At 42.3% G+C, this 27212-nt stretch overlaps 1 protein-coding gene across 2 annotated transcripts in view; it reads left to right on the forward strand.

Moving 5' to 3' along the window:
- The first annotated feature begins 680 nt into the window (after positions 1 to 680).
- Positions 681 to 27212, forward strand: part of gramd2ab (GRAM domain containing 2Ab) — a 72878-nt gene continuing 46346 nt past the window's right edge. Inside the window, exons 1-3 of one of the 2 annotated variants that reach the window (XM_014123957.3) lie at positions 681 to 1035; positions 15877 to 15992; positions 17775 to 17888. In XM_014123957.3, the coding sequence (XP_013979432.1) occupies positions 15961 to 15992; positions 17775 to 17888 (146 nt within the window). In that variant the 5' untranslated portion in view covers positions 681 to 1035; positions 15877 to 15960. The remainder of the gene's footprint in view (positions 1036 to 15876; positions 15993 to 17774; positions 17889 to 27212) is intronic. The other variant, XM_014123958.3, reaches the window with a different exon arrangement.

Here is a 27212-nt window from a genome sequence, read left to right on the forward strand (position 1 = left end):
AAAGTGCTGAACCAATAGTTATATTGAATACGTCCGTCCTAGCTTGGATTGCCTCTTATCCGCTCATTTTTCCCTTATACCATAGTTTGCACATCTCAATTGTCAGTAGAAACCCCATTTGTTTAAGCAAGTCAGCAATATCAGCTATGTTTTTTAAAAAGGCAGTAAATGAGGCTGAATGAACTGTTTCGCTGTTAGACAAGGCTCCACTGATAGCCAGGTGTAGCAGTGGTAAGGATTAACTCCATGGTGCTGAAAGGAAAGCTCTGCTGTTGGGACGACAATTTGTGGGCACCGTTTGTCACCATTACAGTGCAATTAATGTATTGTTTTAGTGTTGTGTAGTGCCTTTGCTGGCATGCATCAAATATATATATATATTCTGCCCCACCAAGATGTACATGCTAAAATTGCCCTAATGTGTTTTACTATCTCCTGCCTTAGTATTCAGTAGGCTCTGAGATTAAATATGCTATGATGTCGGCTCCTATCACAAAGCAATACTGTAACCAACGGTAAATGCATCTGTTAGGCCTACATTTGAATGTTTTTATTAGCCTAACATGATTATAACTCCCGTGCATTAAAACACCTCAATTTTCCCCCAAAGAACAATATTTGCTTGCAGTACAGTTGATCAACCACTAGAAGTTATGTGTTCCGCGTTCTCTGCACGAGTGCACGTAGTAGATGGACCGTAGAGATCACAGTAGTAAGGCACAAAAAAATGCAGGAGGCGGGAACAGTAAATAAATAAGCCAGTGCCCATTGCCACAGCGCTCGTGGATGCTCAGCGCAACAAGTTAGCTTTTTAGTCAGACGAAATTTAATCTACTCGGTGCTCCTGCCTTTGTGTTGACAGCTCGACAACTCTGACAACCGCTTTCCCCACTTCCAATCTTGTCTACCATTTTCCCTTTACCCACGGACTTCTTACTTTAGATTACGATTATGTGGACGTTCGACCCTTATTTCTCCTCTCTGAGTCCGCCGCGGAAATGATATACTCGACAGCATATCTACCCAGTTTCCACGGTAGGTTTTTATCCATGTCGAGACCGCAGACATTGTCAACGAGAGGCAGATTTATTTCTGCTTCGCGGTCCTGGTACTGTATTTACCCGTTATTTTACGAGATAGACACGTTAATTGGAAATATGACACGACAGCTGAAGGTAATGAACAGATGATTCAAGTCGGACAGTGACATTATTATTATTATTATTATGTTATTACATAACGGATAGGTTAGTGCTTGGTAATTGAATTATCCATTTGAATTACATAATGCAAATCTTCGACACTCGTGCCATTGTGCTGTGGTAGTCTGCACTCATCCTGCCCATTTAGCTATACATAATTACAAAGGAAACTAAAAACTGATAAGTCATTCTTCTGTGCCAACTTTGTGCAGTATTCTTCTAGAACAATGAAAGAGGTGTGCAGAGAGATTTCCAGTGTGCTGACAATATGAAATCATGGCTGCTAAAATAGACTGCAAGGATCTCAGTAGTTTCTACTTTGGGAATGGAAACTTGTCACCCAGCACATGATGTTCCACTCATGGGTATGTCAGATATGTAGTTGGGGTATTATGATTAGTTTAGCCAACAGGCCCATGTACATTTAGTGTCTGTCTGAAAGGTAATGACATGCATTTTCTAATTGTTAGTATCAAACGGGTCATACATTCCAGAGAGTGGTTAATAATTAGACACGAGTGTGTTTGAATCCATTTGGCCTACTTTTGTATATATAGTGTAGCTTCCTCTCTGATCTCCATGTAACCACTCATCGACTGAACCACAAGATTATTATTTGTCCCATCTGACACAATGTATTATCCAGCAGCAACATCTTGCCTAGTGCTCCCTTGGGCTTGCATATTATGTAAAAACTTCAAATAAATCATTTTGACGGTATTGAAAAACCATCCTGTGGCTTTTTCCAAATACCGCGGTGTACGGTATATACTGTATATCGCCCAAGCCTATCACACAATACCAATTACAGCCATCAGAATTGTGAAGCCCTCTTTATTGAAAGGTTGGACCATGTTAACATTGCATATGGCCCAACCTCTATTGTGAGTGTTTGAAAGAGATGGATCAATTATTATGTCCTATTATAATGAGGAATAGTCAGTTTTATTAGACTTTTGTTGGAAATGAAAGGTGCTAATTGAGCACTGCCCGGCTATGTTTGGCCAGGCTAATATTCTAAAGTGAAGTAGGTTGGGAGCTTCAAAGAGAACCCATTCATAAAACTGTGGACACAGCTCTCGGCGGCGAGGTAATTTACATCTCAAGGTTCTGTATCTGTTTGTGTTGTAGATAATAACGGCTGTCTGAAAGTCAAGTTGGACAGATCAGCCTCAACTAAACCAAACAGTAAAATGGACTTCGTAGGCGAAGATATTACTTTACTAGTAAACTATTGAATTCATTACTTCTGATATTGGATAATGTGGATACATTCTTTATTGGTTGTCATGCAACTTCCTAAGACCTATCCACCACACATGCCCCCTGTCTATTGGTATGCATCTCCCATAATGACTGATTTACTGTGTGGCCTGGTGTGATGTTGTTTACAAGTTTCCGGTCCACTAGGCTTAAGCCAAAATCTTTTTCTAGTGGGAAATGGTTCCCCTCCACAGAGTTGAGACAGGCACAATGTGGTCGTTTCCCCTAGCGTTGTTTCGGATTGGACTCCTCGTTTGGGGACAGGGAACAACTGAAGGGATGAGATCACTCAAGGACACTTAAACAAGAGACCCATTGAGGAGGTTTAGAAGCATTTTGGCTCTGATTTGGAGTCAGTAGCAGCACTACACAATATAACTGTTTGTGTTTGTTTAGTTGTAAAACCGCCGCCCCTTGAATGTCTTTTGGACTCAAAGTTACTACTCATTAGAACTCCCGAAGAGCAGCCATTATCTATCATTCTATCGTCTGTCAAATAACAGTGAACAGGACTCAAAGATCGAATCAATTTAATTTCAGTGCATGTAGATGGGTGTTGATTCCAGCGAGAGGGGAATATTATTTTCGGAACCATTTTGCATAGTCACTTATTAGCAGTTCAGCACATCAGCGTTTGTCGTACTGTTACGCAAAATCAAGATAAACCTTTACCATCATAGAAGACATTAAACATCCATAACCAAACTGGCTAAAACTCTGTTGTTGGCCGATGGTAGCTATATCTGCACATGTTAACTTGAGTTCTAACGTCACCAACATTACTAGCAGCAGTAACAGTAAATCCAGGTATAATGGCTAACACAAAAATTGACTACATTTACATACGGATAGTATTCCGGATAGTAGCTCATATCCAGATTAAGGTCTTATTCAGGATAAGCTGTTTACATGCACCTTTTGATATCCCACTCACGAGTATCCCTTTAACCATGAATAAACAGAATATTTCTAATTTAAGTTCATATGGGTTAAATAGAATAATAACTCAAATCTGGACACTGACTGTAGGGCCTATAACCTCTCACATGTAGTCGGATATAATATTAACTCCATCAGAATTATGCATTTCTTGCAGTAAAACGATAGAACAAATGTTAATTTTGTCTCAGGAACAGGATTGGAGAAATATTATTTATTTGTTTCGGCATCTCTTCAGAAAATGCGCGTGTAATGTATTATCTTTGACACTGTTATGCAAGCAGACAGTATTTCAACCACATAAATGATGCACCCAAGATGAACTGAAGTCTTATCAGAAGCGCGTTTCATCGTTTTCTCAGCGTTCCATTTCCTTAAAACCGGTCAAACTGATGACATTTGGACATTTTTCAGAGGACCCAGTCTTTCCACTGTTTTGGAGTTATTGCATTTTTGCCGGTCCCAAAACGCCAACCTAAACGAAACAGACAACTTTACCGGTGTTAACTAGATTACTAATGCATTAATTCTATCAATGTAAGACATTCTTCAGGTGAGCACTACTTTATTTTGTCTTCTGGGGCAACAAGTTATGACAGACGAGAAGCTGCATGTATCTAACTATAGCTGACAAACAAATGGCCTACCAAGTGTTGGAAATTTGGTATATAGCCTCGTTGTTGTTTTTTTATTGTGTTCCTTTTTCTTGTTTTACTTTAATGTATTTGGTAAATATTTTCTTAACTCTTCTTGAACTGCGCTGTAGGTTAAGTGCTTGTAAGTAAGCATTTCACTGTAATGTCAACACTTGTTGTTTTATAATATGGCCTACCAAATGTCGGAAATTATAAGCAGAAACGTTTCTAAAATAGGGGTGAAAGTAGCCAGCAGGCTTTACAGTCCAGTACGGAGTATCAGCAAAATAAATTATTATGGAATTATTATGGTGGATTTAACTGCGCAGGTGCCCTACTTTTCAAAGTGATTTGTTTGACAATCAGATGAAACATCACACAACAACCATGATATGTGAAACTGAGCTTGCACAGACCACAAAAAACAACAGTAAATGCGATAAGTTGTTTACATGCAACAGTATCCCGTCTAAGACCAGGCATCTTATCCGGGTTTCTCATAACCGGGATACAAGCTTTTTTGGGTTATTGTAAATGGGATATGTTATTGTAAATGGGATATGTTATTGTAAATGGGATATGTTATTGTAAATGGGATATGATGTTTATATGCATCAACTCAAAAACAGAATACTTGAGTATCCCGAATAATAATGGGATATTGGTGTGCATGTAAGTGGCTACCATAATATCCTGCAAGTTATATCAGCCAATAAAGATCAGGCAGTTGAGCAAAAATAAAGACATATCTTGAAATAAACATTGACATTAATCCAATTGGTATTTGACCGTTAATTTCTGCAAAACTTGCAGTGTTGATGGAGTTGTTGTAGCTTACTTGCTAGCTAGCTAGCTAGCTTATTCCATCCCCATACGCCATGCTAAATCCGAGTGGGCCAGTTTGTTTTGCATGGCACGTTTTCTTTAATCATCCACTAGCAACATAACATGACAAAACTCTTTGGGCACTTTAGTACCTACTTCCCTGATTCGCCTCCATCACCGAAGCCACCAGCAGGCTGTTCCTTTCTTGACTTCAAAGCTGCAGTGTATTGTTGGTATGCGAGTTTTTGATAAATGTAATTCAAATTGCGAAAACAGACGTATTTTTTTAATAAACTTTTGCGTAAAGACCGTTTTGAAGGAATATAATCAGTCAACGTTGTTTTAGATTTGTGGAATATATATTGTGCAACCTTTCCTTTCACAGCACGAGTGAGGCTGGATTATTGATAAAGTCTCTGAATGAAATATACTTTTGAACATCCAGTGGTTGTTTTTAATATTGTATCTAGATCATTTTTAACCATCATCTCAATGCTAGCCTGGTCCTAGATGTCTTTCGATCTCTGTGTGACAGTGACGATGGGAGTTGGCAAGACAGCACACACAGATCTGGGACCAGGCCATCTCAGTGCATGTCACTCTGGTCCTGGCGGAGCTAGGACGCCAGACAGCCAGTCAGTCACCAAGGGGCTAACTGAACTTCAGAGAACATGACGCTTTGAATAAAAGTGGGAAGAGAAGAGCATGTTTCGCAGATGAAACCAGGAGATACCTGGTCTGGGGAGTAACCGGGCATTCACCTACACTGACCTCAGATCCAGTTCTTCCTACCTGACTACCTGACTGGCAAATTAGGAGAAAGTTCTAGAAAGGAAAGATGGAGAGAGCAAGGTTGTGTAACTAATAAAAGGAAAGTCTTACTAAGCACAGCATATACACAGAGTGTACAAAACATTAGGAACACCTTCCTAATATTGAGTTGCACCCCTTTTGCTCTCAGAACAGCCTCAATTAGTCGGGGCATGGACCCTAGAACGTGTCAAGCGTTCAACAGGGATGCTGGCCCATGTTGACACCAATGCTTCCCACAGTTGTGTCAATTTGGCTGGATGTCCTTTGGGTGATGGACCATTCTTGATACATACAGGAAACTGTTGAGCATGAAAAACCCAGCAGTGTTGCTGTTCTTGACACACTCAAACCAGTGCACCTGTCACCTACTACCATACCCTATTCAAAGGCACTTAAATCTTTTGTCTTGCCCATTCACCTTCTGAATTGCACACACATAATCCACATCTCAATTGTCATAAGTCTTGAAAAGGATTCTTAACCTGTCTCCTCCCCTTCATCTTCACTGATTAAAGTGGATGTAACAAGTGACATCAATAAGAGATCATAGCTATCACCTGGATTCACCTGGTCAGTCTATGTCATGGAAAGAGTTCCTAATGTTTTGTCCACTCAGTGTATCCAGGACCTCTACACCAGGCGGTGTCAGAGGAAGGCCCCAAAATTTGTCAAAGACCCCAGCCACCCCAGTCATAGACTGTTCTCTCTACTACTGCATGGCAAGCGGTACCGGAGTGCCAAGTCTAGGACAAAAAAGGTTCTCAACAGTTTTTACCCCCAAGCCATAAGACTCCTGAACAGGTAATCAAATGGCTACCCGGACTATTTGCATTGTGTGCCCCCCCCAAGCCCTCTTTTACGCTGCTGCTACTCTCTGTTTATCATATATGCAAAGTCACTTTAACTATACATTCATGTACTTACTACCTCAATTGGCCCAACCAACCAGTGCCCCCGCACATTGATTAACCGGGCTATCTGCATTGTGTCCCGCCACCCACCACCCGCCAACCCCTCTTTTACGCTACTGCTACTCTCTGTTCATCATATATGCATAGTCACTTTAACCATATCTACATGTACATACTACCTCAATTAGCCCGACTAACCGGTGCCTGTATGTAGCCTCGCTACTGTTATAGCCTTGCTACTGTATATAGCCTCGCTACTGTTATTTTTCACTGTCTTTTTACTGTTTTATTTCTTTACTTACCTATTGTTCACCTAATACTTTTTTCCACTGTTGGTTAGAGCCTGTAACTAAGCATTTCACTGTAAGGTCTACACCTGTTGTATTCGGCGCACGTGACAAGTAAACTTTGATTTGATTTCTCAAAGGGGAATGCGTTGCTGTAAGCCGTGTATCCTGATTAAATCCGAAGGGAACAGACAGGTGCAGGCACAGACAAGCTGAATGATAGGTTGTTAATGCTAGGGATGTAACAAATTAAAATGTTTAAACCACCATTTTTTTTAAAATCGGTTTTCCACATTAATTCACAATGCAGCTGCGCTTCTGCCAGCAACAGTTTGGGCCTCACGGTGCGTCCCTTTCAGGTGGTTAAGCATTGAACCTGTGCTACCATTACTATACCTCAATTCCACCTTGCAAAGTTTGCATTTCTTTCTCATTTACCTTCTCAAAGTATTGTCATACAGGACTTCACCGCTGTCCCTTGCCTTTTTCTGCCATTTTTCCAACTGTTAACGACGATGACGTAGTGGTGGAGAGTCGACTCCAATTTAATTGATTTCTCGACTCCTTTTGTGCTGACTCCCGGTGTAAACTCTCATTTCTGAGTTTCAAGATTCGATTCCGCTAGGACTCCACTTCTAAGATTCAGTATTTTTGGAACGGAGGAGACTGATCACATTGCCGTACTTCCGAAAACAGAAACACTTGCATCTTTCATAGCGAGCTAGCGAGGGACGAAGAGGGAGAGGGGAGGGACACAGTATAGGCAGGTAGACCACCAGGCAGACTGAGTCAGAACTGTGCACTAGGCCCATCTATGGACAATCAAAAGCTGGTTCTCGCAATGGACAGCTGTATCTCTTTTTGGCTTGCAATGTCCCGCAACTTCAGTCAAGCAGGGCCTATCATCAATGAATAGGCTAGGATATTGAGATGCAACACTTCGCTCTCCCAGTCACACACAGTGTCTGCGCAAGTGCACGGGTTCGCTTCATGCTGTTCACAGCGTGGTAGCCAGGACACCAGAGCCTCATGCTTCGACACTCTTAGTTGCTGCGGAAATTGACCCACTATACTGTTTACTTTCTGCATCTTCTTTAATCACAGTGGCGTAGGGTGAAGGTGGTTTATTGGTTGATTTGGCCTTGAGTGCGGAGACCTAGGACAGTGTCTAAGCACGGCTTTATCGATCGCAGCTTCCACAGTCATGCTGCTGGTGATGCAGGTTAACTGACTTGCCTAGTTAAATATAAACAATAAATAAATAAATAAATAAATAATGATTTAATATCGCTGAGTCTATATTTAAATTACGCATCTTTCCCTTTATAGCCTATCGTCTAGTTAGGCTAAAGAAATAATAATAATATGTTTTGTGATAACGGCACTGTGTTTTTTGTTTAGGGATTTTTCTTAACGTTAAGGATCCCAATTTCGTTTCAAAGTTTTAATGTTTACACCCCTAGTTCCTGTATCATAGCGATCACACTTCAGTGGTCACACGTCAACCTGCATCACCAGCAGCATGACTGTGGAAGCTGCGATCGATAAAGCCGTGCTTAGACACTCTCCTAGATCTCCGCACTCAAGGCCAAATCAACCAATAAACCACCTTCACCCTACTCCACTGTGATTAGAGAAGATAAATGGGGATGAGACTAATTAGATCTATTTATGTTCCCAGCCACATCACAGGAAATGGGTTTCCAAGAATCAGGGAGCCATGGAAACCGTTGTCATGGTTTGTCTCGATGGAGCTTGTACCTGTCTTCTCAGGCAGTGTGTGTGATGTCCGCAGCTGTTGCAGATAGGATCAGATCAGGAGATGGGTGAAAAGGGTGGACTGGAGAGAAAGGAAAGGAAGGGACAGAGAGGCGTCAACTCTTCTTAAAGATGCTGTCCGGGACCTTAACTTACTTCATAACATATTGTACGGAACATTTCATACGAAATGGATGACGTAGTACACGGTCGTGCACAATTTTCGAGGGACCTGTTTTCGCCTTTGAGCACTACTTCCAAAACTACTGGGTGACAACATACAAAAGCTCTGGAGAATCACTTTAATGACAGCTGAAGCCGACAGGAACAGGAAACCAGATACAGTTATATAGTACGACAACAGACTGACTTATATATTTTTCACATCTTATCCCATGTTTTTACTCTGAAATACATTTCGGCATATTCACTCTACTATTTCTATCCACTATTTCAACACTATCAGAATTCTGTTCCTATGTATTTATTTTTAGAAGTGGGTCTTTGTTCTGTTTAGCACAATTTTTATTGTGACTCCCTTTTGAAGGCATTCATGTTTGTCTAAGGGAACGGAAAGGCTACACTTGCTCACAGATGATTTGTTTCGCAACACTCCCAAGGTCCTCTGTTTTGCGTGCTACCTGACCTTTCGTGAGTTAACCTGCGCTCTTCATATAGCCCAGGTTGTGTTTGCACTGGGTTTCTATCGGTTGACCATTAAACAAGGTGTCTCCTCATGTCCACTTTGGAACTCGGTAACAAGAAGAAGAAAATGCCCGCCTCGAATGGCCTTTTCTCAGGCTGTTGCCATGGCGACTGAGAGAGGAAAATACCTGCATGCATAGCGACCGTACGTGACTGTGTGGCAGAGTGAAATTTTGCAAGCACTGGGGACAAAAGAAAGCCCACTGACAATATGTGCAAAATATGTGCATCACTGTCACAGAACTGCCAAGAGCTTTTTTGTGGTGATGCGTTTGGTCTTTGTCGAGTAAGGAAGCCTTTGTCGATCCATTGTGCAGGGCCACTGGACAGAGAATAATGAGCCAGGCTTGGCATGCAGTAGAGAGGAAGTTCCTTATATTGCTCCATTCTCTTTTCACTGCCATTATTAAAAAACATCATCCCCCGGAACGTCAACTCCTGTAATATTTCCCTCAAACAATAAGATCACTATTCCGTCTCATTTTACCGTTTCTCTATTTTTGAGGTCATGGTGGGGATATAAAACTCCCTTTGTGTCCGGACAGTCCGGGCAGGCAGTGTCTGGTGCCAACTCTATCCCATGGCAGTCCCAACTCCAGTCACATCGCAACTAAAGAAAACACAATGCCAGCTAGTCCCCCGGACCAGCCCTGAGCTTTTCCCTGTGCTGCATTTTGGACATCCTCCAAAAGCACAATTATCTCCTCTTCAGTGTCCTTGGGTGAGGTAGCATTGGTGAGGATTGGGAACCTGGCAAGATATAATTGACTAAATACAGAATACAGAATCTGGGGTTGATAGACCAAGAGCTGTGAATGCCTCGTCTCCCTAGTTAAAGTAGGGCTGATTCAGCCCTTTGAATTCGAATGTGAGCGTAGTTACTTACTTTTCACATTGAATCGTGTGTGTGTGTGTGTGTGTGTGTGTGTGTGTGTGTGTGTGTGTGTGTGCGCATTTCTCATTCTCCCATCTCATAAGGCTCACACGTACAGACTCATCAACCTAGTTACTTTTGGCACTCATTGTGTCTCTGCTGCTTCTCCGTTTGCTGCCACCACGCTATTTACACTCTGCATTACTACCTATCACAGTGTTTGTCATCTCTCGTTGTCAACTAGCTGTCATGCCATGTAATCCTCTGTAGGCCTATCTGTCTCAATGTAAACTCATCGCTGCCTGGCATCCCCGGTTGAACCTTCAGTGTTAACTGTTGACCTTTGAATGCTTGAAAGAATATCTCGAGAATGGGTGTTTATCATGTACACCAATGAAGAATGTGGGGTCTTCAGCATCTTCAGAGGAACCAAGTTGAAGTCCTTGAAAGGCTTTAGGGTGATATGGGATTTTACAGCAGGGGGAGGTTGAAAGACCTTGTTCTTGGTGTGCGTCAAGCATGTATGAAACATGGGATGGAATGGAGACAGGTCAAGCTCAGTGGTGGTCTTATCTCAGATTCACTTCCATCTTATCAGCCTTCCTTGTCTGTTTGAACTGCATCTGCTCAGCAAACCGGCTCTGTTTTATTCCCTTCAGAACACTGAAGGGAAGTTGAAACAATGGTATTTTGTTTGATGCGCCCGCTAATTACTGTTTCTAAATGTGTTCATTGTTCACCCAGTCGAAGGAGTCTACGTGCTTTGCCAAGCTAACGGTTCTGAAACTGTGAGAGCGCCCACGCCTCAACCTTTCTCTCTGCAGCCTTTTAACGATGGTCCAACCTCTATATTTAGTCATTATCTCCCACACTCCCTCCCTCCCTCCTTCCCCTTCCCACCTTTTCAATAAGCTGGGCTGTTAGCTGAACTGACAGCCTGATCATCATGTCACTTCTCCGCCCGTCTTGTCAGTTGTCACCTACCTTGTCTCTCCGTTCCCAGCCAACCAATCAACTGTCACCTACCTTGTCTCTCCATTCCATGCTAGCCAATCAACTGTTAGCGTGCCTGTCTTCCCTCAGACAGCCACCTAGTCTGCTGTGGTTATTCTCATTAGTGACTTTCTACTCTCTTGGAGAATGGTATTAGCTAATGAAAGAGGGCTTTGTTGTTTCAGGTCAGGGCCAGTTTAGTGGATGACAGGAAACCACTAATGACAAGCAGAAAACCACACGTTGTTGCAGTTGTCTCAACTCGTGAGCAGAACAACTGGAATCCTACAGTTATTAGCGCGTGGATACCCAAAGCTGTTCAGCCAAACCAATTCATTAGGGGTCCATCAAGGTGTGACTCTCACTAACCAAACGTTTGGTTTGGAGGTGACAAAGCTGAATACATGTCTGTTCTACGAAATATATTCCCAAATAAATGTATTCTCAAAAATTGCTTTCTCTGTTACGCTGTGTAAACTGAACTGAACTGAACTGAACTGAACTGACACATACTACCATTCAACGTTTGGGGTCACTTAGAAATGTCCTTGATTTTGAAAGAAAAGCTCATTTTTTGTCCATTTAAAATAACATCAAATTGATCAGAAATACAGTGTAGACATTGTTCATGTTGTAAATGACTATTGTAGCTGTAAACTGCTGATTTTGTTATGGAATATCTGCATAGGCATACAGAAGCCGATTATCAGCAACCATCACTCCTGTGTTCCAATGGCACGTTGTGTTAGCTAATCCAAGTATATCATTTTAAAAGGCTATTTGATCATTAGAAACCCCTTTTGCAATTATGTTAGCACAGCTGAAAACTGTTGTTCTGATTAAAGAAGCAATACAACTGGCCTTCTTTAGACTAGTTGAGTATCTGGATCATCAGCATTTGTGGGTATGATTACAGGCTCAAAATGGCCTGAAACAAAGAACTTTCTCCTGAAACTCATCAGTCTATTCTTGTTCTGAGAAATGAAGGCTATTCCATGTGAGAAATTGTCAAGAAAATGAAGATCTTGTACAACACTATGTACTACTCCCTTCATAGAAAAGCGCAAACTGGCTCTAAGCAGAGTAGAAAGAGGAATGGGAGGCCCCAGTGTACAAATGAGCAAGAGGACAAGTACATTAGTGTCTAGTTCGAGAAACAGACGCCTCACAAGTCCTCAACTGGCAGCTTCATTAAATAGTACCCGCAAAACACCAGTCTCAACGTCAACAGTGAAGAGGCGACTCCGGGATGCTGGCCTTCTAGGCAGAGTTCCTCTGTCCAGTGTCTGTCTTCTTTTGCCCAACTGAATCTTTTCTTTTTATTGGCCAGTCTGAGATATGGCTTTTTCTTTGCAACTCTTCCTAATTTGTAAATTTAAGTAGGGGTAAAGTGACTATGTATAGATAATAAACAGGGAGTAGGGGTGTTAATGTAAATAGTGCCGGTGGCCATTTTATTAATTGTTCAGCAGTCTTATGGCTTGGGGGTAGAAGCTGTTAAGGAGCCTTTTGGTCCTAGACTTTGGCGCTCCGGTACCACTTGCTGTGCTGTACCAGAGAGAACAGTCTATGACTTGGGTGACTGTAGTCCTTGACAATTTTTTGAGCTTTCCTCTGACACCGCCTAGTATATAGGTCCTGGATGGCAGAAAGCTTGGCCCCAGTGATGTACTGGGCCGTATGCACTACCCTCTGTAGCGCCTTACGGTCAGATGCCGACCATTTGCCATACCAGGCGGTGATGCAACCGGTCAGGATGGTCTCGATGGTGCAGCTGTAGAACTTTTTGAGAATCTGGGGACCCATTTCAAATCTTTTCAGTCTCCTGAGGTGTTGTCGTGCCCTTTTCACGACTGCCTTGGTGTGTTTTGACCATGATAGTTCGTTGGTAATGTGGACACCAAGGAACTTGAAACTCTCGACACGCTCCACTTTAGCCCCGTCAATGTTAATGGGGGCCTGTTCGGTCCTCCTTTTCCTATTGTCCAAGATTAGCTCCTTTGTCTTGCTCTGCCAGGTCTCTGATCTCCTCCCTATAGGCTGTCTCATCGTTGTCGATAATCAGGCCTACCACTGTTGTGTCGTCAGCTAAATAAATGATGGTGTTGGAGTCGTGTTTGGCCATGCAGTTGTGGGTGAACAGGGAGTACAGGAGGGGACTAAGCACGCACCCCTGAGGGGCCCCAGTGTTGAGGATCAGCGTGGCAGACGTGTTTTTTGCTACCCTTAACACCTGGGGCGGCCCGTCAGGAAGTCCAGGATCCAGTTGCAGAGGGAGGTGTTTAATCCCAGGGTCCTTAGCTTAGTGATGAGTTTTGTGGGCACTATGGAGTTGAACGCTGAGCTGTAGTCAATGAACAGCATTCTCACATAGGCGTTCCTTTTGTCCAGGTGGGAAAGGGCAGTGTGGAGGGCGATTGAGATTGCGTCATCTGAGGATCTGTTGGGGCGATATGTGAATTGGAGTGGGTCTAGGGTATCCGGGATGATGCTGTTGATGTGAGGCATGACCAGCCTTTCAAAGCACTTCATGGCTACCGATGTGAGTGCTACGGGGCGGTAATCATTTAAGCAGGTTACCTTCACTTCCTTGGGAACAGGGACTTTGGTTGTCTGCTTGAAACATGTAGGTATTACAGACTCGGTCAGAGAGAGGTTGAAAATGTCAGTGAAAACACTTGGCAGTTTGTCCAAAGTAATTCAAAGCCTGTACTGTATCACTTAGGATGCAACTTTCCAGTGATACAATTTTTTCCATGTAATGTTGTTATTAAAACAAAATCAGGCAACTCCATAGTAGAGTAGTTTAACTATTTACCTAGTCGGCCTGTTGTTGTGTGCTGTATGCGAGAAAAATGTTCCTCGAGGCGCATTCAAGTTGCGAGAGCCATAGATATGGAGGGAAACATGTAGTCTTTTTAGACAAGCAGTCTTGGCTAAACAATTCATAATACAATCGCTTGAAAACAGTTTTGAAAGCAGTTTTTGCAAATGTATTTTGAAAGCAAAATGATCTCATCATTTTACAATTAGGGCTGGAGATTTCCAGGGATCTCACAATATGATATTATCACAATAATTCTATATGTATTGCAATTCCAATACATATAGAATTATTGTGATTTTATTGTGATTCGATGTTCCAATCATATTGCTCACCATATGCCTACTGCAGAGGGACGAGAGAGAGACAAAATAAAACGAGTTTTGATCAGTCATGGGAATGAAAGTGCTGAAAACAAACTGGCTCCCGATTTAAAAAGAAGATGGAGAACAAGCTATGAAGGCAAGATACTGGACTTTAGGCACAGGTACAGCCAACTAGCAGAAAAATAATATTGTGATGTTGTCAAAACGATACGATATATTGTTAAAATGAATATCCCGATATGTAACTGATTACCCCCCCCACCCCCTTCACTAGTAGTCTTTTGCACAGTGCGACATTTGTCACTGACTTCAGATCTGCTAAGAGTACAGAGAGTACTAAGCCTTTGCAACTGTTTATGAAAGGAAAGGTCCAGGGACAGCAAGGGAAATGCACAAGTGGGAAATTGTGTCTGGGTAAAATTGCATTACCCACACATATTAAGGAGAGTGGGTGTCACTAGCTCTTCCTCAGAAGTGCTTTTCTCGCATTTTTAGCACCCTTCCCACTTTCTAAATAGTTATTGGCATCCTTGATAAAGATGAGCATATTAAACAAGTCAACCGTTTCTTTGTGGATTTTGATTAGTGCTTGGGGTTATCCACTTGCGGCCAAATGTCAGCATCCTGACAGAGGCAACCAAAACATAGACTCTATGGTTGCAAAAATGGTAAGAGACCTATCCATGCTCTGCTTTCTTGACATTTCTGTCGACCAGACAGGTCCTACAGGCCTGGTCATGTGCGGTCAAGAGGGACATAGGTCAATTGCAGTTGGTCCAGAACAGGGTAGCACATATTGCACTTAGATGTTGATGTGTTGAAGGTATCAAACTGTCTGTTCAAGCAGTTGGCACACAGTTCGGACACTCATCGGCAATCAGAAGTCTCTTCACAGTCTCCAGGTTCAGAACAGAGGCTGGGAAACGCACAGTAAAAAATAGAGCCATGTCTACATGGAACTCTCTGCCACCCCAGGTAACTCATGCTGGCAATAAAACCAGATTCAAAAACCAGATAAAATAACACCTTATGGCACGAAAGGGACTTTAAATAGACACGGACGTTTGTATATATTTTTGTATTGTAATTTACACTGTATTATGTATTGTATTATGTAGGTGGGTGGCCTTGCACAAATCCTTGGCTTATGCGAGCCCGAACGGCTCATAGGGCAGGACCCATCTCCTGTTTCTGAAGAGTGAGGCAGAGTCAGGAGATTAAGTATTATTATGTATTTTATTTGTTGTGTTTTATTTCCTGTTTGGACCCCAGGAAGAGTAGCTGCTGCCTTGGTAGCGGCTAATTGGGGAACCCAATAAATACTACTACCTGTTTTTTTGGCTAAAATGTCCTGGTACTTGGTAAATTTCACGTTGACCTTAACATGGGCCCCAGGACCAGTGGAAGCAAAATAGCCTCATAACATCAAAAATCCACCACCATATTTTACCGTAGATATGAGGTACTTTTCTGCATATGCTTCTGTTTTTCAACGCCATACCCACCGTAAACATTTTGCAGTATTCATCTCAGTCTCCGGATTTGAACCCCATTGAAAACCTGTGGTTTGAATTGAAGAGGGCAGTCCATAAGCGCAGACGAAGGATGTCAAGGACCTGGAACGATTATGTATGGAGGTACGGTCTAAGATCCCTCCCAGCGTGTTCTCCAATATCATAAAACATTTTAGAAAAAGGCTCAGTGTCGTTATCAAAGGGTAGGGTGCTGGAGTACTGAAAACGGGTGTTGATAATTTTGTCCCCTATCTTAAAAACAAATATATATACATATATATATATATATATATATATATATATACACTGCTCAAAAAAATAAAGTGAACACTAAAATAACACATCCTAGATCTGAATGAATGAAATAATCTTATTAAATACTTTTTTCTTTACATAGTTGAATGTGCTGACAACAAAATCACACAAAAATAATCAATGGAAATCCAATTTATCAACCCATGGAGGTCTGGATTTGGAGTCACACTCAAAATTAAAGTGGAAAACCACACTACAGGCTGATCCAACTTTGATGTAATGTCCTTAAAACAAGTCAAAATGAGGCTCAGTAGTGTGTGTGGCCTCCACGTGCCTGTATGACCTCCCTACAACGCCTGGGCATGCTCCTGATGAGGTGGCGGATGGTCTCCTGAGGGATCTCCTCCCAGACCTGGACTAAAGCATCTGCCAACTCCTGGACAGTCTGTGGTGCAAAATGGCGTTGGTTGATGGAGCGAGACATGATGTCCCAGATGTGCTCAATTGGATTCAGGTCTGGGGAATGGGCGGGCCAGTCCATAGCATCAATGCCTTCCTCTTGCAGGAACTGCTGACACACTCCAGCCACATGAGGTCTAGCATTGTCTTGCATTAGGAGGAACCCAGGGCCATCCGCACCAGCATATGGTCTCACAAGAGGTCTGAGGATCTCATCTCGGTACCTAATGGCAGTCAGGCTACATCTGGCGAGCACATGGAGGGCTGTGCGGCCCCCCAAAGAAATGCCACCCCACACCATGACTGACCCATCGCCAAACCGGTCATGCTGGAGGATGTTGCAGGCAGCAGAACTTTCTCCACGGCGTCTCCAGACTCTGTCATGTCTGTCACGTGCTCAGTGTGAACCTGCTTTCATCTGTGAAGAGCACAGGGCGCCAGTGGTCTCATGCTACCACTAGAGTGAAAGCACCGCCAGCATTCAAAAGTGACCAAAACATCAGCCAGCACGCATAGGAACTGAGAAGTGGTCTGTGGTCCCCACCTGCAGAACCACTCCTTTATTGGGGGTGTCTTGCTAATTGCCTATAATTTCCACCTGTTGTCTATTCCATTTGCACAACAGCATGTGAAATTTATTGTCAATCAGTGTTGCTTCCTAAGTGGACAGTTTGATTTCACAGAAGTGTGATTGACTTGGAGTTACATTGTGTTGTTTAAGTGTTCCCTTTATTTTTTTGAGCAGTGTATATATATTACTTGTTAAAGACAATCTCTTTCTCTGAGCAATTGTATTAATATAAAATACATTTCAAATTGTTTAGAGCATGCAATATATTATTTATTTTATACAGCTTATTTTATATAGTCTTTTTTGCTCATCTTTATCAAGGGTGCCAATAATTATGCACCTAGCTGAAGCTGTGGACAATATCCTGGGAAAGTGGGTTTATAGGCCCTTTCACACCACTGAGCAGAGTGAAACCAAGCTGTACCGAGCTGGCCCTGTAACACATCCACCATTGTAGCTGAAAAAGACAATGTGAAAGGAAAATATCATCTGCCAGCACAGTTTGTCTCCAGTCAGCACTATAGTTAGAAAAGGGTATGTGTATGTACTTGAGTGAAGTGTTTCTGTTGATCATTTAGTCAGTGTGTGAATGGGTTTTGTGTTTTGTTCTGTCCCCTCAGGCTGAAGATGATGGAACACCAGGAGCAGAGTGATGACATCAGTGTCCTGAGCCCGCTGGAGTTGCTGGCAGAGGCCGCCAAGGAGGATGATGGACACTGCCAACCACAGTTCAGGTGAGGCATCTCCACTACCTATGGCACAGATTTAGGATCTGCTAACCCCCTACCCTCTCAATCCTAATCTTAATTGTTGGGTTATAAAACTGAACTAGGGTCACTTCAACCTACTCCCTTCCCATACACGGCTCCTGAGTGGCACAGCGGTCTAAGGCACTGCATCTCATTGCTAGAGGCGTCACTACAGACCCTGGTTCAATTCCAGGCTGTATCACAAACAGCCGGGATTGAGAGTCCCATAGGGCGACTCGCAATTGGCCCAGAGTCTTCCGGGTTAGGGTTTGACCTGGGTAGGCCGTCATCGTAAATACGAATTTGTTCTTAACTGACTTGCCTAGTTAAATAAAGGTTAAAAATAAAATACAGTACACTTATAAGGATCCTGGATATGATATAGTCCATTGCCTTTGAGTGGTCAAGAAAATGTCTGTCCGCCCCTGTTCTTTTAGCAGTTGTTAGGGCAAATAGAAGAGACATCTGACTGTTAGTGTGAAAGTTGCCAGCCTCCCTGCAGACTCCAGAATGATAAACAGATGCATAATGTCACCTCATGCTGTCATGATGTACACACTCTGTCAGTCATGGTTAATGTGGCTACTCTGGTCACACCGCACCCCCAGCGAGCAAAACTAGTTGCAATGACGTCATTATCATGGTTGTATACTGGTTGCATAAGGACATTTCGTTAACATCTTTTTAGCAACCAGAAAATCACATTGTAATCTGTTTATATGACATCTTCTGAATCAGAAAAGCAATTCTCAACCAGAAAAGAATGTAATTAAGATGCCGTGTGCCATTGCCGTCTGCCGCCGTTGCTTTGCCGCGCTGACTAAGGACAGGGAGGCAAATGAGCAACTAGCAGTATGATGTGCAGTGATATGGTCCCGTGTGGCTCAGTTGGTAGAGCATGGTGTTTGCAACGCCAGGGTTGTGGGTTCGATTCCCACGGGGGGCCAGTACGGAAACAAAAAATACAAAAAGAAATATGTATGAAATGTATGCATTCACTACTGTAAGTCGCTCTGGATAAGAGTGTCTGCTAAATGACTAAAATGTAAATGTAAAATATCTCCACCTCTTGTCACCATATTCAACAACACTGTCTTCTTCTCTTCAGTAGCCTACACGTCCCCACTTGCATTCTGCCCCACCTTGCAGTCTCCTCTGCATACAGGAGTGGTATAATTGCCAATGGCTTAGGACACAATAAAAGTCTGGAAAACGCCGGCAGCCTGGCATACAAAGACAGTTAAAGGTCTCTATGGTCTATTTAGTTTTACATTGGTATCGAGCAGAATAGAATCACACCTCGTAATTCAACGTTGATGACTAGGTGCGAATGCTGTCTTGAGGTCTGGGACCCACCCTTTTCCCAAAGTGTAATTATAGTGACATTTTCCTTGACTCAGGATGAGGATTAGCTTTCACATGCTATCCTAGCAATTATTATATAGTATTTCTGGAAAATCTCATTGTTATATTCTACCCATCTGTCAACATGCCGTTTACATCATAGTCTTTTGATACAGTATAGTTGAACTTGTCTATGGGTGTGACAAATCTCAAGTGCACAGAAAAAACACAGACAGACAGACAGACAGACAGACAGACAGACAGACAGACAGACAGACAGACAGACAGACACACACACACACACACACACACACACACACACACACACACACACACACACACACACACACAGAGAGACTGTTACGGAGTAATGTCCTGACATAGACCCGTACCTACCCTGGTTTGTGACTCCCAGTCACTGTCAGACCTGGGATAACCTCTCACTGGCAGAGACGAACAGACAGACAGTCACATTCTCTCTGTCAGGAACACAGCCAACAGAGTCAGAGATCACATCAGGCCTTTTAACACAGTGTCCTGGTTTTAACTGTCGGTCCAATAATACTGTACATTGCTAAGCTATGCTATACAATACAACACAATATAATACAATAGAAATCAATGACAATATAACTTAATAAATCCCTCCAGGAGCAATTTTGAAGGCATCAGTGAGAGTACAAATTCGCAATGACATAAATTGTTGGAACTGTCGGAACTAGAAGCACAAGCATTTCGCTACACTCGCATTAACATCTGCTAACCATGTGTATGTGACCAATACAATTGGATTTGATTTGAATTACATCTTGAGCATACAATACAACGCGATAGTCCTAAAATTCATCCATACCATCAGACTATCATATCATATAGTATACACAGCTTGGAGAACTTGGGCTATAGTATGTATAACCAATAATGAACCTTGTTTTTAACAGCTATGTTATTATATGAATTATGAAACATCAGCTCTTTTGCCCCAGTGTTGTTTTGGTTCAGATTCAGTTCATTTCAGCGAGTTGAGGCAGAATTTATAATACCAGCTAGACTCTATTGAGTTTCCTTACAGATAACTATCCACTTAGCACCTTAATGTTAGTAAGTGATGCTATAGGGCTCATTTACCCTTCAGGTGATTGGAGATCTGTCTGAAGCGCTCATAATAACAGCACTAACGGTGAGGCAGCAGTAGTCTGTGCTGTTCTGGGAGTGTGACTGATAAACAGGCTCTCTGGCAGCACATGAAAGCCTAGAAGGGTGCGTGCTGAGGGAGAAAATACAGAGGGAGTTAGGATCATTAGATATGAAAATGGAACCCCCCCCCTCCGCCCCATACACACACACACACATCACACAAACAGAAAAGGCACACACACTCAAAACGCATGCACGCTATCATACACACACACACACACACACACACACACACACACACACACACACACACACACACACACACACACACACACACACAAAGGCGTTGTGTCTCTGCTCACTCAGAGAGTCTCACGTGTAAAGATACTCCCTGTGGTGATACTGTCTGCTCACTGCACTGAGCCAAAGAGGGAAAACCAGACCTGGTCAGAGAGACGAGCTAGCTCTTTAAGAGGGAAAATAAGTGGGCAAAACCATTGTCTATGTTGTCTATGTTGTCTATTGTCTATGTCTAGGTAAATATGTTGTCTATGTCTATGTAGTCTATTGTCTATGATGTCTATTGACTTTGTTGTCCATTGTCTATGTTGTCTAGGTAAATATGTTGTCTATGTTGCACCTCCGTCACTCGGTCGCATCGTTGCCATTGTTATTCGCTTGCTGCAGCTTATTGATGTGTGACTGATGGTTAATACCAAGTCTTTCTGAACGGGGGCTAATGGCTGTTTCGTAAAATGTACACTATTGTGGCCTGGAAATATGATCATTGCTAACATAGACAAATAAAGAGTAGAAAACAACGTTGCCATCATTGTGATGTCGTCAAGTTTAATTTAGAGGAGTGGCAATGTTGCTTTGAGCTAGCAAAGTTAGTCAGAAATAGCTAGCAATGCTAACGTTAGCGAGCTGACATTTCAGCGCTCTCCCCTCAATCTTAGCTAGCTAGCTAAAGTTATACTGCATCTAAAGTCAGTTGTTTGGAGATATCGCAATGATCACAAAAGCTTGCCCTACAAATTATTTGCCTCCTTTTGAAATGTCATCGTGTTTCCAAGCCACAGTAATGCACTTTAGACTAGCACCCATTGAGACTGCATTGAGTAGAATGCTCAGCTGGACATCAGGCCTAAAACGAACGTTCAAAACAATATTGTGATGTAATGTGCAACCCATGAAAATGTTGGCTATGTAAATACAGGTTACTGCCAAAATAAAGGAAACACCAACATAAAGTGTCTTAATAGGGTATTGCGACACCACGAGCCAGAACAGCTTCAATGCACTTTTTACAAGTGTCTGGAACTCTTGGAGGGATGCGACACTAATCTTCCACAAGAAATTCCATAATTTGGTGTTTTGTTGATGGTGGTGGAAAAACACTGTCTCAAGCGCTCCAGAATCTCCCATAAGTGTTCAATTGGGTTGAGATCTATTGACTGAGATGGCAATGGCATATGGTTTACATTGTTTTCATGCTTATCAAACCATTCAGTGACCACTGAAGTGTTTCCATTATTTTGGCAGTTACCTGTATGTACAGTGCATTCAGAAAGTATTCAGACCCCTGGACTTTTTCCACATTCTGTTACGTTACAGCCTTATTCTAAAATTGATAAAATCATTTTTTCCCCCATTTCATCAATCTACACACAATACCCCATAATGACAGAGCAAAAAATACATTTTTGCAAATGTATAAAAAGTAAACTGAAACATCATATTTGAACAAGAATTCAGACCCTTTATTCAGTACATTGTTGAAGCAACTTTTGCAGCGATTACAGCCTCAAGTCTTCTTAGCTATGACGCTACAAGCTTGGCACACCTGTATTGGGGGGAGTTTCTCCCATTCTTCTCTGCAGATCCTCTCAAGCTCTGTCAGGTTGGATGGGGAGAGTCGCTGCACAGCTATTTTCAGGTCTCCAGAGATGTTCGATCGGGTTCAAGTCTAGGCTCTGGCTGGAATACTCAAGGACATTCAGAGACTTGTCCCGAAGCCACTCCTGTGTTGTCTTGGCTGTGTACTTAGGGTCGTTGTCCTGTTGGAAGATGAACCTTTGCCTCAGGTCCTGAGCGCTCTGGAGCAGGTTTTCATCATGGATCTATCTGTGCTTTGCTCCGTTCATCTTTCCCTCGATCCTGACTAGTCTCCCAGTCGCTGCCGCTGAAAAACATCCTCACAGCATGATGCTGCCACCACCATGCTTCAATGTAGGGATGGTGTCAGGTTTCCTCCAGACGTGATACTTGGCATTCAGTCCAAAGTCTTCAATCTTGTTTCAGCAGACCAGAGAATCTTGTTTCTCATGGTCTGAGTCCTTTTTCCAAACTCCAAGTGGGCTGTCGTGCATTTTACTGAGGAGTGGCTTCCATCTGGCCACTCTACCATAAAGGCCTGATAAAGGCCATCGGGTTCTTGGTCACCTCCCAGACCAAGGCCCTTCTCCAATTCCTCAACTTGGCTGGGTGGCCAACTTTAGGAAGAATCTTGGTGGTTCCAAACATTTAAGAATGATGGAGGCCACTGTGTTCTTGGGGACCTTCCATATTGCAGACATTTTTTGGTACCCTTCCCCAGATCTGTGCCTCGACACAATCCTGTGCTCTACGGACAATTCTTTCGACCTCATGGCTTGGTTTTTGCTCTGACATGCACTGTCAACTGTGGGATCTGCCTTTCCAAATCATGTCCAATCAAATAAATTTACCACAGGTGGACTCCAATCAAGTTGTAGAAACATCTCAAGGATGATCAATGGAAACAGGATGCACCTGAGAAAAATTTCAAGACTCATAGCAAAGGATCTGAATACTTATGTAAATAATTTTTTTTTATAAATTAGCAAAAAATGTTAAAAAACCAGTTTTTGCTTTGTCATTATGGGGTATTGTGTGTAGATTGATGAGGAATAAAAATATTTTGTATGGATTTGACAATAAGGCTGTAATGTTGTCTATGTTGTCTACATCTATTTAAATGTGTATATGTTGTCTGTTGTCTATGTAAATTAGCTAGTAGTTATTGAAATAGATGTTTGCATGTGTGTGCATGCAAGCATATTAGCAGGGCTGAAAGTGTGTGCATACATGCACACTGCACACATCTCCTAAAAAATGTGCAGACAGGAGCCATGTCATCTTCGAGCTGCTTGCACACTTAAACGCCATATCAGTGCGGCTGTGGTGTGATCTGAACTGGGCCCCAGCAGAGCTCAAAAACACCTCCCTAAGATAGATCCTACCCCTACAAACACACCACACACACACTCCTCACCCTCTTCTCCTCTCACGCAGCACCCAAGAGGCTGCAGGAGATGCAGAGTGCTGGGAGAGGCAGAGCGAGAGGATCACAGGAGGAGATGGAGAGAGACAGAGAGTGCTGCAGCCCAGCGCACGTGCAGCCTGCACATGTTTACTAGAGAAGAGCGGAGACCCCGTTATGTAACACATATCTAGGGGGAGGGGGGAGGATAAGAGGAAGAGTTAGATGAAAGAGGAAGTGTGAGATGGATAGAAGGGGATTGAGGGAGAAATAGATGGGAAAGAGAGGGGGAGGAGAGATAAATAATGGAAAGAGAGGGGAAAGGGAGAGACATTTATGGAAAAGAGGGGCTAGGAGGGAGAAAGATATATGGCAAAATAGGGAGAAGGAGTGAGAAATACACAAGTATTCACACCCCTTGACTTTTTCCACATTTTGCTGTGTTACAGCACGAATTTAAAATGGATTAAATTGAGATTTTGTGTCACTGGCCTACACACAATATCCCAGTGGAATTATGTTTTTCAAATTTTTTACAAATGAATTCAAATAAAAATCGGAAATGTCAATAAGTATTCAACCCCTTTGTTATGGTAAGCCTAAATAAGTTCAGGAGTAGGAATTTGCTTAACAAGTCACTTAATAAGTTCAATGGACTCACTCTGTGTGCAATAATAGTGTTTAACATGATTTGTGAATGACTACCTCATTTCCGTATCCTAAACATACAATTATTTGTATGGTCCCTAAGTCAAGCAGTGAATTTCAAACACAGATTCAACCAGAAAGACCAAGGAGGTTTTCCAATGCCTCTCAAAGAAGGGCCCCTATTGGTAGATGGGTCAAAAAAAAACTGACATCAAATATCTCTTTGAGCATGATGAAGTTATTAATTACACTTTGGATGGTGTATCAATACACCCAGTCACTACAAAGATACATGCGTCTTTCCTAACTCAGTTGCCGGAGAGGAGGGAAACTGCTCAGGAATTGAGGCCAATGGTGACTTTAACCTGTTAGGGCTAGGGGGCAGTATTGACACGGCCGGATAAAAAAACGTACCCGATTTAATCTGGTTACTACTCCTGCCCAGTAACTAGAATATGCATATAATTATTGGCTTTGGATAGAAAACACCCTAAAGTTTCTAAAACTGTTTGAATGGTGTCTGTGAGTATAACAGAACTCATATGGCAGGCCAAAACCTGAGAAGATTCCATGCAGGAAGTGGCCTGTCTGACAAGTTGTTGTTCATCTTGGCTCTTTTTATTGAAGACTGAGGATCTTTGCTATAACGTGACACTTCCTACGGCTCCCATAGGCTCTCAGAGCCCGGGAAAAAGCGGAATGATATCGAGGCAGCCTCTGGCTGAAACACATTATCGCGTTTGGCAAGTGGCCGATCAGAGTACTATGGGCTTAGGCGCGTGCCCGAGTCGACCCCATGCTTTATTTTCTTTCGTCTGTTTACCTAAACGCAGATTCCCGGTCGGAATATTATCGCTTTTTTACGAGAAAAATGGCATAAAAATTGATTTTAAACAGCGGTTGACATGCTTCGAAGTACGGTAATGGAATATTTAGAATTTTTTGGTCACGAAATGCGCCATGCTCGTCACCCTTATTTACCCTTTCGGATAGTGTCTTGAACGCACGAACAAAACGCCACTATTTGGATATAACAATGGATTATTTGGGACCAAACCAACATTTGTTATTGAAGTAGAAGTCCTGGGAGTGCATTCTGACGAAGAACAGCAAAGGTAATAACATTTTTCTTATAGTAAATCTGACTTTGGTGAGTGCTAAACTTGCTGGGTGTCTAAATAGCTAGCAATGTGATGCCGGGCTATCTACTGAGAATATTGCAAAATGTGCTTTCACCGAAAAGCTATTTTAAAATCGGACATATCGAGTGCATAGAGGCGTTTTGTATCTATAATTCTTAAAATAATTGTTATGTTTTTTGTGAACGTTTATCGTGAGTAATTTAGTAAATTCACCGGCAGTGTTCGGTGGGAATGCTAGTCACATGCTAGTCACATGCTAATGTAAAAAGCTGGTTTTTGATATAAATATGAACTTGATTGAACAAAACATGCATGTATTGTATAACATAATGTCCTAGGGTTGTCATCTGATGAAGATCATCAAAGGTTAGTGCTGCATTTAGCTGTGGTTTGGGTTTATGTGACATTATATGCTAGCTTGAGAAATGGGTGTCGGATTATTTCTGGCTGGGTACTCTGCTGACATAATCTAATGTTTTGCTTTCGTTGTAAAGCCTTTTTGAAATCGGACAGTGTGGTTAGATTAACGAGAGTCTTGTCTTTAAAATGGTGTAAAATAGTCATATGTTTGAAAAATTGAAGTTTTTGCATTTTTGAGGTATTTGAATAACGCACCACGGGATTACACTGGCTGTTGAGTAGGTGGGACGCAAGCGTCCCACCTAGCCCATAGAGGTTAAAACATTTACAGAGTTTAATGGCTGTGATAGGGGAAATCTGAAGATGGATCAACAACATTGTAGTTACTCCACAATACTAACCTATGTTGTGACTTTACTTTCATTAATCTGATGACTGTTATTTATCTAATCAACTAACTCTTTAAAAGTCAATCGATTAAATACATATTGTAACTATTAACTCATTAGGATTTTATGGCAAAACGAGAGTGTTTTTTTAAGAGTTACCATCTCCCGATTAAACTAAAGGTCTTTACCTTTTAAATCCATAAACAGTCAACTCATTAATTGTAACCTCATATCATATCATCCTTCTGAACGGTCGTAACCTCCTGCATCTGCATAAACCCCAGCCTTACTTATGATTCAGTACTACACAAATTGGTTAAATTATTTATTTACTAGCGAACTAAATGATAACACAGGATAAACATACACATTTAATACATTAAAACAGGTCCCTAGCGGACTGACACAATATGGCATTTTGTTACAAAGGAGATGAAGAGTGCGAGAGAGAGAGAGGGGCAGAGACATAATACTTTGGTACATTTAGAAACTACTCCCACTGTAATCATATACTTTGCACACGAACCGCTGCCCATTTGGAGTAATAAATCATGAATGTACACTGCTCAAAAAAATAAAGGGAACACTTAAACAACACAATGTAACTCCAAGTCAATCACACTTCTGTGAAATCAAACTGTCCACTTAGGAAGCAACACTGATTGACAATAGATTTCGCATGCTGTTGTGCAAATGGAATAGACAACAGGTGGAAATTATAGGCAACTAGCAAGACACCCCCAATAAAGGAGTGGTTCTGCAGGTGGGGACCACAGAGCACTTCTCAGTTCCTATGCTTCCTGGCTGATGTTTTGGTCACTTTTGAATGCTGGCGGTGCGTTCACTCTAGTGGTAGCATGAGACGGAGTCTACAACCCACACAAGTGGCTCAGGTAGTGCAGCTCATCCAGGATGGCACATCAATGCGAGCTGTGGCAAGAAGGTTTGCTGTGTCTGTCAGCGTAGTGTCCAGAGCATGGCGGCGCTACCAGGAGACAGGCCAGTA

The sequence above is a fragment of the Salmo salar genome, chromosome 10 (assembly GCF_965601325.2).
Source record: "Salmo salar chromosome 10, fSalSal1, whole genome shotgun sequence".
In the NCBI taxonomy this organism is placed as follows: Eukaryota; Metazoa; Chordata; class Actinopteri; order Salmoniformes; family Salmonidae; genus Salmo; species Salmo salar.